Genomic DNA, 18,583 nt, shown 5'->3' with positions numbered 1-18,583 from the left:
GGTGCCCAGCACCATTCTAGGTGCTAAGAGATACGCAAAAAAATTGAAGAAAGGGTTCCTGTTAGTAAGGAACTTATTCGGTCGAGAAAACAATCATAAAAATAAAACAAAACTAGAACAGTACAGAATATGTAAGCTACGGGGGTTTAGAAAAAGGAGATTTTATTATGCATAGCCTATTCAGGTCAGAGATTCCTTGGGAAGGAGACCTAAAATAGGATTCCAGATAGTTCATTTATTCTCAGTCGTGGCCTAATGACATAAAAACAAACAAACAAAAACCACTGGATCACCTTTGTCATAGGACTATCCCAGAAAGAAACCAATAGAAAGGAAACCACAGAGTTTCTGATTCTTCTCTTGAACTGAAGGAAAACCCTGGCTGTACCTACATTAGGGTATGGTGCTGATAAGGTAAAGACCCCAGGTCTGAAATCTTTTTCCCCTGTCTATTTTCCTAACTGGATTCATAGAAAACCACTAAATTCTCTTCTAAGCTGCTTCATTACCTTCTCAGCAGTGAGGAGCACAGTTCCACACTGTGAATTTCACATTTTTGGATTCCTTCACCTCCCATAGCAGCTCCTTGGCATTAACTCCCATGATTGAATACACCTCCCTACTCTATACTTGTATAAACTGACTGACAGTGAGTAGAGCACACAATAACTCAATTAATTGATTTTTATCAATAGCTAAGCTCTGCTAGTACTGTCCTTCAAGGCCAACGTTATCCTAGTCTAAACAAAAGTCTTTGCCACCTACCCAAAGGAGGTATGTGAGCATGTACATGCATGCACGTGTATGTGTACACATATACACCTGTGTATCTGTCCAAAACTCTTATATTTGTCACATAGGACAAACCTTTCTGTTCAGTGCTCACTGCCCTTGAGCAGTACTAAGACACAAGAACTCTAAGTCAGTGACAAAGGTAACTAATACTCACATCACCCAGCTTAAGGCAGGTGCCCAGGCTGTGGATGACATCCTCCGCCAAGTCTGAGTGGTCAGAGTCCCATACCAGCCCAATTGTGATAATCTGTGGGGCGTTCATCAATACACGGCGAATCCGGATCCTCTCCCCACAGTTGCTCTGAAATACATATATAAGGCTAGTTCCAGATGCTTCCCACTGGCTCTGTCTCAATTCCACCGATGCCAGGATTCCCCTTCCCACTCCAAACCCCACCCCTGACATAACTCACAGGGCAGTTCCGCAGATCCCCCATGGTACTGGCATTCTGCAGCAGCTCACCAAACATACTTGGTGAAGGTTTTTCTCGTCTTTCCAACATACAAATAGCCTGATTGCTTCAAGATGGAAAATAAAAGGGGAATGATGGTGGGACAGTTACAGCTACATCAAATAAATCATTCATGTAAACTCCTAACTCACATGTTTAACTTTCTTCCTGTGCCTACTATACCAAAGCCCCTTGCCCTGACCAGACTCAGTGTCCCACAAACGCAGTGAGTGGCTCCGCCTATCCCAAGATTCAAAACTCATAGAATCGCCATTTACCGTATCAGTTTCCTGGCCAGTACTGAACTTAAGAAATGCGGAGGGGTAGCAGAGAAAATAAGGAGGGCAAAAGTTATTTTTAAATTATTGTTCTGAGTTCCTACAATATAGCACAGACTCAGCAATAAGCTATTTGGATGCCTTCAATTAAAACCCAGTCAACTGGAAAAAACAAAACAATCAGCTGGAGGAGTACCTAAGGGTACAAACAGAGAACCCTGTAAGACTCACCAAAGGGAAGTTGTGGAGATGTAATGCACCATCTGAATGAAAGGCAGTGGATCAGAAGTGGCGCCACAGCTAGTACATACACACTGGGCCCAGGGAGAAAAAGCAAAACCAAGCATCCACAGTCATTAACTGTTTTCACACCCATTTGACACCCCACATCCCAGGATAACATGTGCCTGAAGAAAAGGTCTAAGAAGAGATGGGGAAAGAGATAGAGTTTCACCTGCTCAAACAATGTCATTGCAAATTTCTGATGAGAGATGCAATGTGGAGCAGTACATATATCCTCTTTGGTTTCATCAGCAATGTGGAAGTGAATTCTCATCAGGAGATTTTCCTGACAGAGAAAGAACAAAAGCAGTATAACAATGTTACTCAACAGACAAACATACAAATCAGTAAGCAGTTCACTCAGAGAAAAAAAACAACCCTCCTTGAAGGTAGGCATATCTTTGATTTTTTTTTTTTCCAAAAAATTAAAAATTGTTTTAAAAAAACTTTAAATAGGAAGTTGCAAAAAAAATGTACAGGGAGGTCCCATGACCTTTCACTCAGTTTCCTCCAATGGTAACATCTTGCATAACTATAATACAATATTGAAACTAGGAAACATAGACATCAATATAATCCACAGAGTTTATTCAGATTTCACCAGTTTTACATACACTTATTTGTGTGTGTAGCTCTATACAATTTTATCATATGTATAGATTTGTGTAACCAACACCACAATCAAGATACAGAGAGGAACAACTCAGAAAAGGAGGGTGAGAATGGTTGCACAACTCAAAGAATGTAATCAATGTCACCAAATTGTGCATGTAGAAATTGTTGAATTGGTGTATGTTTTGCTGTGTATATTCTCAACAACAACAAACTAAATAAAATTTAGAAGAAAAAAAAAAAGATACAGAACTGTTCCATCACCACTAGGCTTCCTCATGCTACGCCTTTAAAGCCATACCCACCCCCCACCCCTAACCCCTGGCAACCACTAATCTGTTTTCCCTCTCTATAATTTTGTTATTTCAGGAATATAAATGAAAGAATCATACATAACCTTTTGATATTGGTCTTTTCACTCAGCATAATTTCCTTGAGACCCAGCTAAATTGCTGTGTATCAATAATTCATTTCTTTTTACTGCTGCATAGTATTCCATGGTATGGATATACCACAGTTTATTTAACCATTTGCCCACTGAAGGACATTTGGATTGTTGCCAGTTTTTGGCAATTACAAATAAAGCTGCTATGAACATTCATGTGTAGGTTTTTGCATGAACGTAACTTTTCATTTCTCTGGGATAAATGCCCAAGAATATAACTGGATTATATGGTAGGTACATGTTTAGTTTTATAAGAAACCACCTAGCTGTTTTCCAGAGCGGCCATACCATTTTACACTTCTATCAGAAATATATCCGTGATCTAGTTTTTCAGGAGTATCTCTGCTTTTGGCCCACATTTACCCTATGATGGGATGTACGTCACTCTCAGATTTTTTAAATGGCTGCATAGGGAGGGTCTTTTGAAGGTTGATGGAGAGGCTCTAGCATTCAGAAGAGTCAGGTCTTCTATTAAAAGTCACTGTGACAATGTTAGTGAGCTAGACAGCACATCACACATGTGCTAGCAACTCAGTTATTACCTCTTTAATTATCTTTAATAATGCACGAGTTCTCAAAGTATAGTCTCCAGGCCAGCAGCATCAGTATCACCCAGGAACTTGCTGGAGATGGATTTTCTTAAGTCCTACTTCTGACCTACTGAATTAGAAACTCAGAGGGTGAGGCCCAGAAATTTGTGTTTTAATGAGCCTTGACTACTCTGAAAGGAGCCCTGGTGGCTCAGTGGTTAAGAGCTCGGCTGCTGATCAAAAGGTCAGCAGTTCAAATCCACCAGTCATTCCTTGGAAACCCTGTGGGGCAGTTCTACACTGTCCTATAGGGTCACTATGAGTTCGAATAGACTCAACGGCAATGGGTTTGGTTTTTTGTTGTTGTTTTTTACCACTCTGAAGGTGAGTGCTGTTTTATGCAATGGTAAGCATAATACTACCCTAAGCCTGAAGAAGAATAAACCCACTAGGCAATTCACACTACAATAGCAGAGATACTCTAGAGCTCTGAGAAGCTAGAGAAATTCCTTATTCTATATAGAGATCAGGACACAGTAAATTTCATGGGAAAGTAGCCAGTTCCTGATGGAGACCATTAACAGTTCCACTCCATATCAAAGAAGGCCAGAGGCCAGGTACTTACAAAGCACTCCGCAGCATCATCCATAATTCCCAGCTGGAAACGCTGTTCATCTTGGAACGTTTTTGCCAGAGCACTGCGGAGAGTGTCAGATGGAAGCACTTTTTCACTACTACACTGAAACTGGTTAAAGATTCCCTGTAGGGAAGAGGTTAGACAAGAGAAAAAGCACAATATTGTTATTAAGCTTCTATACATCCAAGTCTGTTACGCTAGCATCCCTATGCTGATAGCTATGGAACCAAATGTACTTCCCATAGGTTGATATGCTTGTACTTAGTAATAAAATTTAAAAAAATCAAGAGTCAGAATGAAGGGTATGATTTGTTCCAAAAAGGATCTTCACTATTCCAGCTGAGTGTGATGCTGTCAAGGACACTATAGGAGATACCACTGTCGTAAGTTAATGTAATGCAGTCACCTCATTTTCTCTGATATAGATAGATGTAGATGGTTAGGTACATAGGGATAAGTTACACAGAATTATTCCCTGGGTGCTCATCCTATGACACTTGTCTCCCCATTCTTTTAATCTTTTTAGCTAACATCAAATTACCACAAAGTACAAAAAATAATAAACACCTGCATGTTTAACACCCAAAAATAAACATTCTGTTCATGTTTACTTCCACTCTACAGATAAAGTGAAAATCTTGTTTAAGAGACCACCGCACTCCCTGTCAGCCATTCACTATTGTAAGTAGGATGCATAATCTGTTTTTATTTACAAAACTCATTGTGTGAGTGACTATAAATTTCTCCATATCCTTGTCAGTAATTAATACTGTCAGACAGGTTAATTTTAGTCTTTCTGACTACATTTAGTCTTTCTGTGTCCTTCGTGACTATTATTTGTGGTAAATGTCTTCTCCCAGTCTACTGACTTTGGTTATGGTGCCTTTTGATGTGCAGCAGTTTTAATTTTGGTATAATTAAATGTATCTATCTTCTCCATCTTCGCCTACATTTGAAACTCTGATAAATGTAATGTGCAGAGAATGAAAACAAGTGGCAACAAGTGGAACCTGGCTCGATAAGTCCTTCTCAAGTGGCACTGAATCCTCCCCACAGAGACCAGAATTTGCTCCACAACATCACGCGGCCCAGATCCTAACTACATCACCCCACTAAGCAACTCAGCAATGAGTTACATACCAACAGGCCAGAAGAATGTCACTCACTTGAAATTCTTGTTAACAATTTCTTCATATAAAAAAATCCTAGTGTTATTTTTCAGACTTACTAATGAGACCAGAAAAGAGGCCACTATAAACCTACCTGTATGATCTAACAAAAGGAGGCCTCACCAATCTCTAATGGTCAATTCTTGGTCCTCATCTTATTTATCCTATTAGCAACATTTAACTCAGTTGATTTTTAAAAATATTTTCTTTCCTTAATTTCCAGGGCACAACGCTCTCATAGTTTTCTTCCTAAGTCACTGGTCACTCCTTAGTCTCCTTTCTGGTTCCTTTTCATTTTCTCAAAGGCTCAGTTCTCAGACCTCTTTATTTCTCTCTCTGTATTCATCCTCTTAGTGATTTCATCTAGAACCACAATTTCGATACCACACATACATTGACAACTCCCAACTTTATATAAACAGTCCAAATCTCCCTCTTGAATTCCAGATTTGTATATCCAACTATGTATTTGACATCTCCAGTTGAATATTAATAAAAACTCTAAAAAACTCACTGCTGTTGAGTTGATTCCAACTCATAGCAACCTTATAGGATAGAGTAGAACTGTCCCATAGGTTTCCAAGGAGCAGCTGGTAGAATTGAACTACCAACCTCTTGGTTAGTAGCTGAGTTCTTAAGCATCTCAAATGTAAAGTGTCCAAAACTGAAATTCTGATCTTCTCTCCCAAGCTCTGCTCCATCCACATGCTTCCCCATCTCAAAAAATGGCAACACCATCCTTGCAGTCGCTCAGGACAAAAACCTTGGAGTCATCTTTCACCCCCGTCTTGTTCTCACAACCTACATCCAATCAATTGGCAAATCTTCATATTTCTACCCTCAACACATATCTAGGCCTCACACTTCTCACCACCTCAACTGCTACCACTCTAGTCCAAGCCACCTCATCTCTTCACTGGATGACTGCAATGATATTTTGACTGGCCCTCCTGTTTCCCTGAAGGAAACACAAAGCAGTCTCAACACAGCAGTCAGATGATTCTTTAAAACATTTAAGTCAGACCACATGATTCCTCTGCTCAGAACCCTCTAAAGGCTTTCTATTTCATACAGACTAAAAGCCAAGGTGATAAGGCCTTTGTGAGGATAATAATCAACAACAAATCTAAATCCTCACTTTTTACTTCTCAAGTCAGTTCTGATACCAGCCACCCATGCAACATATCTTTCTCTGAACGTAGCCAGCTTAAGAGCTAGGTCAGAGTTCACAAGTTAAAAGGACACTGTCTTCAGACTGTCAAATAGGCAGATGCCACCTGCAAGTTAGGGAGTCCACATGACACCCTAACTTCTCATCTGCTGGCTACAAATTCAAGGGTTTCCCTCTACTCTTTCAGGACGCCAGCCACAAACTTCGGAGTCCCCCCTAGGCTCCCTCACTTCTGGCCTGCTGCCTCCCACTCCTCCTTTGGGTTTGATAATGCACTGAATGACTCACAGAACTCATGGAAAGTATTATACTTACTATTAGTTTTGTTGTAGGAAAAAAAGGATACAAATAAAGAGACTCATAGAGTGAGGCCTAGCAGGATTTCCAACATGTCCCAAGGGATGCGCTTACCCTCCCATGTGCATTGCTGTCTTTCAGCAACCATGAAGCCCATGGAGCTTCGATGTCCAGAGTTTTTCCTGGGGGTCTCATTATGTAATGCAAACTCCAGCTCTCCCCTCCGGAGGTTGAATAATATCATGAGGTGATCTTTCTCGCCTGGCCAGCCCCTATCCCAGAGTCATCTCATAACCTCATCTAATCTGTTAGTTAGGTATGGTCTGAAGTCCTTATCAAAGACACTTAAGTTCCAGTTTTTAAAAGATCACCTCTCAGGAACTGAGTGCAAAGACCACATTCTTTGGTAAGATTCCTGTAAACTCCACAGTCCTACATAGTCTGGTCTACTATTCTACCTCTCATTCACACTACATAAACCACACTGGCCCGTTACTGTGCCTCAAACACACAACATATGTTCTGGACCCAGGGCCTTTGTACTTGTAGTTCTCTGCCTGGATCACTCTCCCTCTAGATATCTGTGTGGCACAGTCACTCATTCCCTTCAGTTTATTATTCAAATATTACCTTCTGAATATAGTATTTCCTGATTTCCTTTAAAATTATAAGATCTGCTCCTCCCCTCCCTACATCCCTACTTACTTGTTTTATTTTTCTCCACAGCACATATTACCATCTGTAATACCACATTATTTTAGTTATTTTCTGACTCCACTTTCTAAAATAATGAGGACAGAAATTGCTATCCTTCTATTCACTGCTGGATCCCCAGAATTCAGGCATATAGAGAGCAACCAATAAATATTTTTGAATAAATAAATAAATAAACCATATGATGTAGACAGATCTTATTAAGGGGAGGTCTTATTAAGTTCCCTCTCTTGTTTTAAACAAATAATCACCTAAAAAAAGTTGGAAAAATTTCTTAGGATAATATAACTGGTTAGAGCAAAACTGGAACTAAACCTTGTTCTGCTAATTTCAAGTCAAGTTTCCTTCATTCTACCCTCTCACTAGCATCTCTCCTCCTCATACACACTGAATATTGTCCCTGTAGCAACTCAAGAACAATTACCATGTAAGCTGCTATTATTTCCCTACAGATGATCCCATATGGAAGAGGCAGCACCAGCAATGCATATTTAGTAATATTTAATGAGTTAGGGGGAAAATCTATTATAATTATTCAAGTTATTTTGGATCAACATAGGAATCTATTCACAGGTCTATTATAAGGTCATTTAAAGGTAGGACAGGACCTTCCATAATCTGTTGCTGTAAGGGAAAGAATGTCTTATCAATGACCTTTTAATGGAGCCCCGGTGGGGCAGTGGTTAAGAGCTATGGCTACTAATGCAAAGGTTGGTAGTTCGAATCCACCAGTCGCTCCTTAGAAACCCTATGGGGCAGTTCTACTCTGTCCTACAGGGTTGCTATGGGTCGGAATTGACTTGACGGCAACAGGTTTTTTAGAGGGCAAGTGACTAGCTGACCCATGACCTACGGAATTTTTAAACTTCAGGGGAATGTGAAGAAACAAAGGAAAATAAAAGTGGGAAAAGAAGCAATGACTGTCTCTATAAACTGCACAATGGCCTGATAACTTGATGATCTGCTGAAAAAAAAGTCACCTGGGCTTGGCTAAATTTAGTGACCACTACCCTACTCAGCTAACTGTGCTTCTCAATTGTTGATGGTAAAACATTACTACTGACAAAGGTTCTATCTCCAGAGCAAGGAATGGATGAGGTTCAGTCCTTTGTTTGGAGTACAAAACTGGTTCCAAAAAATAAATAAATAATTATTTCCAGGATAGCTCTGTACAGATATGATATTTGCAAACTTAGGCCCCTTTAGTCTTTCTCAACTGGGTTTCCTCAAGAATTAAGCCCTACTACTTTAAGGAATCAAGTGTTCCTAATGAATTAATTTCCCTCCTATGCATAGCACTAGTTACATACCATCCTAGGGATAATTAAGAAAATAGTCACTCAAATTACTTCCTGTGTTCTGTGGTTCAGATATCCCTGTCTGATAAAGGACAGGGTTCCACTGAGCGATGGCATAGCCTAATAGTTAAAAGCATGGACCTTAGAGCCAGGCTGTGTGGGTTCAAAATCACAGCCTTCATACTTACCAGCTATAGCACCTTAGACAAGTTACTTAACTTCTCTAGGCGTCAGTTTCCTCTTTTTTAATAGTATTTTTTATTAAATACTATTTACCTCCTAGGGACATTTGAGGATTAAACAATATATATGAGATATATATATATACACACACATATACATATAACTTAGACCAGTTAATGCCTGCGATATGCAGATGACACAATCTTGCTTGTTGAAAGTGAAGAGGACTTGAAGCACTTACTGACGAAGATCAAAGACCACAGCCTTCAGTATGGATTATAGCGCAACATAAAGAAAGCAAAAATCCTCACAACTGGACCAATAAGCAACATCATGATAAATGGAGAAAAGATTGAAGTTGTCAAGGATTTCATTTTACCTGGATCCACAATCAATGCCCATGGAAGCAGCAGTCAAGAAATCAAACAACATACTGCATTGGATAAATCTGCTGCAAAAGACCTCTTTAAAGTGTTGAAAAGCGAAGATGTCACTTTGAGGACTAAGGTGCGTCCCAAGCCACAGTATTTGCAATTGCCTCATATGCACGCGAAAACTGGACAATGAATAAGGAAGACTGAAGAAGAATTGATGCATTTGAATTATGGCATTGGTGAAGAATACTGAATATACCATGGACTGCCAGAATAACGAACAAATCTGTCTTGGAAGAACTACAGCCAGAATGCTCCTTAGAAGCAAGGATGGCAAGACTTTGTCTTACATACTTTGAACATGTTATCAGAAAGGACTAGTTCCTGGAGCAGGATATTATGCTTGGTAGAGGGTCAGTGAAAAAGAGGAAGACCCTCGAGGAGGTAGACTGACACAGTGGCTTTGACAATGGGCTCAAACATAGCCAAGATTGTGAGGATGGCGCAGGACTGGGCAGTGTTTCGTTCTGTTGTACATAGGGTCGCTAATGAGTCTGAACTGACTCCACGGCACCTAACAACAATTAATGCCTGTAAGTATGGTAAGTGCTGTCTAAGTGTTAGCTATTATTATTATTCCAATTGGAAGCCATTTTAGGTTACTAAGGAGGCTGGCTGCTACTGTCTTAGCTGAAGAAGTGTCCCGAGTCAGAGATGCTTCCACCTTGAGCTGTCTAGTCTCTGAGATGATTCCGTTGCTCCTATTTAAGAGAAGCAGATTTCCCATGATCTAGATAACAAGGGTTTTAGCATAGAAAGGGCAACACCTAAGGTCAGAGCTCTGCCTATACCCACAGTTGATCTGCAATAACAGATCTGACTCTTGCGCACAGTGGTGTCAACATCTCCACTTTATACTCTTTTCTTACCTCTTTTTAAATTATAGGCAACTTTCTCTATACACACTGAGGATCTGAGTGAATTCAAAATGGCTGCTGCCTGCACCTTCTTTATTTTATTTTAATTATCGGTCTTGCTCTGCTATTCTTTAGGAAGAAGCAAGAGTCTTAGGGATGAAGCAGCCTGAGCCTGCCCAGAAAGCATCTGTGGAGCCACAGATCCGGAAGAAGCTGTAGCACAAAGCCCCTCTGTTAGGGCAGCACACTAACCCTGTGTGTCCGTCTCACATGAGCACAGGGGCTGGAACGGGCCTCCTCCTGTTCCTTTTTCACCCTCCTCCCACCTTTCCCAGAGGGAGATCCTGTTCACACCAAAGAAAGCCAAGAACATTTAGTTCAGCAGTAAGAACAGGTGGCAGCACCAATAAGGAACAAAAACTGGTATTCTTCCAATTGCTTAGGGAGGGAGAAAGGGAAGGAAAAACCGAAACTCAGCATTATTTTTCCCTGTGGGGTCCCTGATGGTTCCATTTCAATAAGCAGAGAAAACCTACCTTTGAGGTTTTTCTCAGCTCTTCTTCACAGGGTGAAACCAAAGAGATTTTCCTTTTCATTCTCAGGATAAGATAAACTCAGTGCAAATGACTTTTTGTCTGTTAGCTATTTTCTTGGATACAGTGCAAAAGCAACAAGAATGTAATGACTAAAAGCAGGTGCTTCCCCACCCATCTCTTCGATCAAGCGGCAAACAACTCTACCCACATAAGCACATAATTATTTGGATTAGTAAAAACCATTTAAATAAGATAGAAGTGCCAAAAAGATAGAAAGTTTTTGTGCTTTGGTGTCTACAAATGCAGCTGTTGCTTAAATTGTTTTTATTTCCCTAAAACACAATTTTGTCTTTTGGCGGGGAACACCTGTCTATTTCTCTCTCAGAATTCCCTAATCTTACATCTAAAAGAAGTCATGAGTAGAGATGGTGGGAGTCAAGGGGAAGGGCTGTCACTAATTTTGAGGCTGTATAGGCCTTTGGAAAGTGCCCCAGTAAGCAGTTCAGCTCATCCCTGAGAGATGTCCAGCAATACCTTCTGCAAAGACATGACACCTTTCCACTCTGCCACTAACTCAACCCTGAGGGTTTCTCTTCTTGATCTAGGCTTCCCAAATCTCTTATCATTTTGGCTTTCATAATCACTACTGTTCTCCATGTCTTCTAGAAATCAGAAAAAGTAAATGTGGTCAATCTAGTCTGTTTATAAACCCAACCCTCTGGAAGGACGATGAGCAGTAGTCCTTGAGGGTCACTGACTACTGGAAAAGAGAGATTTCACTGGTTTTGTGTGTTCAAAGAAGGTTGAAAGTTCTCCTTCAAGGGGGGAAAGAGTATGCACCTAAAACAATAACACAGAATTTTTAACATTTTATTTTAGAAAATTTTAAACACATAAGAGTAGACAGAATAGTATAATAAGCCCCCATGTATCCATCAACCAGCATTGACAATTATCAACCTGTGGCCAGTCTTGCTTCATCTATACCACCCACCCACTTACCCCTCTCCCAGATCATTTTGAAGCCAATGCCAGACATTATTTATCTGTAATATTTCAGGATGTACCTCTAAAAAATAAAATCTCCATGTTTAAAACATAACCATAACGTCATCACACCCAAATAAAATTAATAATAATTGCTTAATACCATCAAATATCCAGTCAGTTTAATAGACACTCTTGATCCAACTTTGGGAAAGGCAGAGAACAACTGGTTAGTTTCTCCCTTGGGATTCTCTAACCTTACGTCTAAAAACAGCTACCTCTGGACTTACTGATTTAAAAAGCACTCGCATACCCTGTTATCAGTCCTTTTAAACTAAAATCAGTTATCGATACCATATCTCCCCATGAGTTTAGGGCTTTATTTGCACTGTGTTCATAACCCAGTATTTTGGACTTGCCATGGTAAAGTTAAAAGACCATCATAAACTACCTACCACACTCATTGCTGCTACCTGTGCAAAATAGTTAGACACTCATATACACACAGAGAGATACAGACAGAAAAACCAAGATTTCAGGGCACTGGACAGAAAGACACAGAGATAGGCCAAATTCACCAGAGGATGGTATTGCTTTTCATGGGAAATCATCAACGAATATTGCAATTTTACAAAATACAATAGTCAATTTACAAATTTTTGCCAAGAGCAAAAATGCAGGACCCTTATAAATTACCAGCAGTATTCAAATCAAATTTTGAGAATCAATATCATAGCCACTTATCCCACAGGGGAAATGAAAAGGGACTTTGAATATACACCCATCCACAGGGCAACCCTTCTGGATATGCACAAAGATTTTGAGATTGGTGTAAATTTCAAGCTCTACCATAAACTCTGGAAAAGAAAAAAATCGTGATGATTGATTGACTATAATTTTCTTGTAGTCATATCCTTTTATTTGAATATCATGTACAATTCTGAACTCCAAATTTTAAAAAGGATTCAGTTTTATACTATCCAAGGAGATGTACTATAAGCACTGAATTGGGAGGGGGGAGGAGAATTATGTCAATGGTTAAATTAGTTGAGAATATTTAAATTGGATACAACATAATAGGACTTTAAAACTAACAAAGGATAATCAAAGGACCACACAAATATGTTCATATCCATAGGTAATCAAAACAAGGAAGTTCAACTTAAGAAGATGATATCTGGATTAGATACAAGGACATACTTCCTTATGTGAGGCTTGTTTATTAGTAACTAAAATTTCTAGAGATCATACTAGTAATCTAATTTCCTGGTTTAAATAATCAGTTCAGTTCAGGATTGTTAGTTGCCGTGGAGTCAATTCCTAGCCATGAGAGAAGGACAACGGAGAACCTTCCATCCCTACAATCTACAAAAGAAAGGATTGGATTAATAACGAACAATGAGTAATTTCTTATATCACTTTACTCCTGTGCTTATGCTTCAGTACCCAATAGAGGAACAGTCAAATGGTTAACACAAAAAATGCTGAAGGATTTGTTCCCTGGACTCTCAAATTTCCCCCCAGTTAACAAGCGGGCTATCAGCAGAACACAGACCTTCCTACCCCAACAACAGTTTAGCTGCTCTCCAGATACAGACTTACATTCCAGGACACCTTATATACAAAGATCTATTCTTCCCCCTTCTCCACCCACCCTCCACCATTCCCCAGCTTTTATGCCTTATACTAGCATTCTTAAAAAGAAAAATCACTAATTGATAAGATTTGTTGAATTTAATCAATCAATGCAGCATTCTTCTTTGCCTATAACAAAAAACACTCTGTCCTACATCCTGGCACTGCAAGGCCTCTAGTACAATCCCTGGAAGGAGAACAAAATCTTTGTGGCATACTAAGTACAGAGGACGGATTTCCTCCCCTGAACAGAGATAAATAAATAAACCAACACCAAAGGAAAGTCATACCCTGGGGACTGGGGGTGTAAGAGCAGATTCAATATGAATAATAAATAAGAGCTCTGGGCTATAGGCATGACAACAATTTAGGTCAGGAAAAATCTTTAAGTAATACTAGATGGGAATAAATCTGGGATTTTAGAGAGGACAGGGTAATTAGCATACAAACCTCTTATTTGCCAAGTCAGAGTGGACATGCATTGTGGTTCAAAGTAAGCAGAAAGACACACTGACACAAACTCTTTTTCATGGAAGCCATCGTTAAGAACTCCCATGCAAGATTTCAAGGTTAAAATTACTTTAGAGACATAGTATCAAGTAATAGAAGGGAAAAAAAAGTGCATTTTTACAGGGCCAAAACAAATGAGAGTATTGTAAGTATTATATACAAATCACCAGAAAGCAAATATAAGCACTGGATACAACACATACTACAGCACCTGGAGAAGATTATAAGGCACAGGAACACTGACAGATGTTTATAGCGCAGAAAGAGATCCAAAAATGTTCAAAAAGACAAGAACCAAAAGGTGTTCATATAAGGTACAGGTTACTGGTCAATACATTTTAGGAGTCAGGAAAAAGAAAGTATATAATTGGAGAGAGGGCAGGGAAACATACCTTTCAGCCAGACTTAGAAAGGCAAGTACCTCATCTAAGCAACAGGTTAAGGGAAAGCTATCCTCTGATTAACCTAGGAACACGTTTGTGTTTCCTTTGTCATCAATAGTGGATTCTAGAATTGAACAATTATGCTCCAACATAAAGAATTTCGACTTTACAGAATTGGCAAATTCTGTATATACCACTTCAAATTGAGGAATTTTAGAATTTTCCTGTTTCGAAAAAAATCTATGAAAAAGAATTTTACATACCAAACTTAGCATTAAAGAATGCAGACAGGTCATAAAGAGCCAGCAAAAAGGAATTCTTATTAGCCTCACCAAACATTCCTCTAATTTTAAATGGGAAGCAGTGAAAAAATGGGATTTAAATATATAGAATTTTACCTACAGTGGAACACCACAAAGTAACATGTAAGTTAACCACAGGATACCAGATAACTGCTCTGCTGATAGAATCCCAGGCTTCATTCACTTTTCCATTCAACTTATCTTTCTTCCCATTAACTCCTCAACACAAACACATACACACACACACCTCAACCTTTTCTTAACAAAAGCATGAAGGCCTAGAGAAGCAGATACATTAAAAACGTCTGAGACCAAAATTCACAATAAGAAAATCTCTTTCCAATTAAATGGGACAAGAGTGAGAGTGTAAAAGACCGACAGAAAGAAGAAAAAGGCAAGTACCAAAAACTCCATAACTAAAATCCAAGAGCTACGAAAACAGTAGGTCATCCCAGGAAAGAAGAATGTTTATTATGGTCCAGGCACTGTCCTAAGCACTGGGAGGAACACCAAGAGGGAAGAAAAGCAGAGCCACCTTCCCAAAAACTCAATCAGTCATACTACTGTTAAGCTAAAAAATCATGGATCTAGATAGAGACGGTATTTTTAAAACTTCACGAAGGAGGTAAATTTCTGAAGCAGAGTTCTGAAAGGTGGAAGCAGCTTGGTAGAAGGATAAGAGAACACTCCAGGCAAAATGAATGGCATCTGAAGTGTCTTGAGAGGTAGACATAGCAAGTGCACCATCTGCTATAATAGCTGAAATGGAGTAAATGGAGTGTGCCTGGGGAGAGAAAGAAGAAAGTGCGAAATTAGTTTTTAAAAATGTCTACCATCATGCATTTTAAGTTATTTAATAGACAACTGGGAGCCACTTCAAGGTTGTTAAGAAGGTAGTAACTTCAAAATAGCACTCAAGGGTATTCTCAGGGTAGAACAAATAAGTAGGGAGATACTAGAGATAGGTAATTTAGAGGTCTTAGAAAAAAAAAAAAAGTACTCTTTTTATGAAAGCACTGAGCAAAAAGACTTACTACCGGAAATATCATAGATGAGAGAAGAGGCATAACAAGAAATGACAATCTCTCTGATGAAATTCAGGCAATTTTTAGTTTTCTTCTTTATATTTCAGTTTCAGTGTGTTTCCTAGAATGATTGCAGTGCTCTTCCCTATTTCATAATGAAAATCATCATACATATAAAAGAACATAGTAGATATGTACAGCCAGAGAATAATAAATAAATGTTCATGTGCCCACCACCCAATTTAAGAAATGGAAAGATTAATAATGGGTTTGAAGCTCCCCAATTGATTATATCCTCCTGCCTTCACCTTCTAAAGGTAACCACTACTAAATTTTGTGAAAATCATTACGTTTCTTTTTTTTTTAAATTTTTTTATTGTGCTTTAGGTGAAAGTTTACAGTTCAAGTTAATTTCTCATACAAAAATTTATACACATATTGTTATGTGATACTAGTTGCAATCTCTATAATGTGACAGCACACTCCCCCTTTCCATCCCGGGTTTCCTGTGTTCATCCAACCAGCTCCTGTCCCTTCCTGCCTTCTCATCCTGCCTCTGGACAGGAGCCGCCCTGTCTCATGTATCTGCTTGAACTAAGCAGCACACTCTTCATAAGCATTATTTTATGTTTTGTAGTCTAGTCTAATCTTTGTCTGAAGAGTGGGCTTCAAGAATAGTTTTAGTTCTGGGTTAACAGAGCATCCAGGGGCCATGGCTTTGGGGTTTCCACCAGTCTCAGTCAGACCATTAAGTCTGGTCTTTTTACATGAATTTGAGTTCTGTGCCAAACTTTTTCCCACTCCATCCAGGAATCTCTGTTGTGTTCTCTGTCAGTGCGGTCACTGGTGGTAGCTGAGCACCATCTAGTTCTTCTGGTCTCAGGATGATGGAGTCTCTGGTTTATGTGGTCCTTTTGTCTTTTGGGCTAATATTTTCCTTGTGTCTTTGGTGTCCTTCACTCTGCTTTGCTCCAAGTGCGTTGGGACCAATTGATGCATCTTAGATGGCCACTCGCAAGCTTTTAAGATCCCAGATGTCACTCACCAAAGTGGGATACAGAACATTTTCTTAATAAACTTTGTTATGCCAATTGGCCTAGATGTCCCCTGAAGCCATGGTCTCCAAACCCCAGCCCCAGCTACTCTGTCCCTTAAAGTGTTTGGTTGTGTTTAGGAAACTTCTTAGCTTTTGGTTTAGTCCAGTTGTGCTGACTTCCCCTGCAGTGTGTGTTGTCCTTCCCTTCAACTAAGATGATTCTTGTCTACTACCTAATTAGTGAATTCCCCTCTACCTCCTTCCCCACCCTTGTAACCATTAAAGAATGTTTTCTTCTGTGTTTAAACCTTTTCTTGAGTTCTTATAATAGTGGCCTCATACAATATTTGTCCTTTTGCAACTGACTAATTTCACTCAGTAGAATGCCCTCCAGATTCATCCATGTTGTGAGATGTTTCGCAGATTCATCACTGTCCTTTATCGATATGTAGTATTCCATTGTGCGCATGTACCAAATTTGTTTATCCATTTGTCTGTTGATAGGCACCTAGGTTGTTGCCATCTTTTTGCTATTGTGAACAGTGCTGCAACGAACATGGGTGTGCATATATCTAATCATGTGATGGCTCTTATTTCTCTAGGATATATTCTAAGGAGTGGGATTGTTGGATCATATGGTACTTCTATTTCTAGCTTTTTAAGGAAGTGCCGAATCAATTGAAAATCATTACCTTTCTTTTCTCTACAGTTTTATCACATGCATGCATCCCTCAACAATATGTTGCTTAGTTTTGCCTGTTTTTTTAATTTATATATAAAAGGAATCATAGCTTAGTCTTTTGTGACTTGTTGTTTTCATTCAATGTTATGTTTTTGAGACTAATCCAAGTAGATGTATATAGCTGTAGATCATTCATTTCACTGCGGGAAGAAGCCATAATTTTACTGTGGGAATAAGCCATAATTTTAAATCCATTCTACTATAGTTGGAAATATGCACTGTTCTCATTTTTCTGTAATCATAAACAATACTACTTTGAACATTCTGGAATATATCTTCTGGTATGTACGCACAAGAGGTTTTCTATGGTGTCTATCTAGGAGTGGAATTGCTAGGTGGTATGTTGTTCTTCACGAGTGTCCTGTCTATTTTTTCACAGTTTCTCTGTCATATAAATTTTGGAATGGACTTCTCTTAACTTCCAGGAAAAATCTGCTGGCCAGAGTATACATTAGTATATTGCCACATTTGAAAAAATGAAGAAACACTGGAAAAACAGTCGGCATTAGCTAGTAAAGTTGAAGACAGACATACCCTATGATCTAGTAATACCACCTCTGGGTATGTACACAAGAGAAATGTATACACATATGTACAGGAGACATGTACAAGAATGTTTTAGCAGTACTGTTCATAAAAAACTAGAAACAACCAAATGACTACTGGCAATAGAATGGATAAACAAACAGTGGTTTATTCACACAATGAAATACTATATAGTACTGAAAATGAACAAATTAGACCTGCAAACAAAACATAGATAATCTTATAAACATATTGCTAAGCTAAAGAAACCACACAAAAAAATTTACACAGGATGACTCCATTTACAATAAAGTTCAAAAACAGGTCAATTTTAAATTGGATTGTTTAAAAATGGATACATAGTAAAATTATCAAATAAAACAAGAAAATGATTACAACAAAAATTAAGATAGTGGTTACCCTTGGGGAAAGGGAAGAGCTGTGACTCAGAAAGAAGGGAGGGGGAATGTCTATAGTGTTGGCAATAATCTATTTTGATGTGAACGGTTGTTATAAGGGTGCTTACTCATTATACTAGATCTCTGTGGGGATTTTACATAAATGTCTTGCATCTTTTTTTTTATTTTATTTTATTGTACTTCAGGTGAAGGCTTACAGAACAAATAGTTTCTCATGAAACAGTAGTACATATGTTGTTTTATGACATTGGTTAACAACCCCACAACATATTAACCCTCTAAATTCTCAACCTTTTTTTTTTGGTGAAAATACACATAGCCAAAGATAC

General features: G+C 38.8%; 1 protein-coding gene across 1 annotated transcript in view; it reads right to left on the bottom strand.

Annotated features, from left to right (window-relative positions):
- The window catches only part of USP54 (ubiquitin specific peptidase 54), a 134,546-nt gene that overhangs the window by 32,080 nt on the left and 83,883 nt on the right, over nucleotides 1-18,583 (bottom strand). Inside the window, exons 5-9 of the mRNA XM_023737678.1 lie at nucleotides 4,020-4,154; nucleotides 1,980-2,093; nucleotides 1,757-1,839; nucleotides 1,209-1,314; nucleotides 950-1,096 (exon numbers count right to left, since the gene is read on the bottom strand). Of these exons, the coding sequence (XP_023593446.1) occupies nucleotides 950-1,096; nucleotides 1,209-1,314; nucleotides 1,757-1,839; nucleotides 1,980-2,093; nucleotides 4,020-4,154 (585 nt within the window). The remainder of the gene's footprint in view (nucleotides 1-949; nucleotides 1,097-1,208; nucleotides 1,315-1,756; nucleotides 1,840-1,979; nucleotides 2,094-4,019; nucleotides 4,155-18,583) is intronic.

Source organism: Trichechus manatus, unplaced genomic scaffold, assembly GCF_000243295.1.
Source record: "Trichechus manatus latirostris isolate Lorelei unplaced genomic scaffold, TriManLat1.0 scaffold00106, whole genome shotgun sequence".
NCBI lineage: Eukaryota > Metazoa > Chordata > Mammalia > Sirenia > Trichechidae > Trichechus > Trichechus manatus.
The sequence above is the reverse complement of the archived record's forward strand: the minus strand, read 5'-3'. Positions and strand labels throughout refer to the sequence as shown.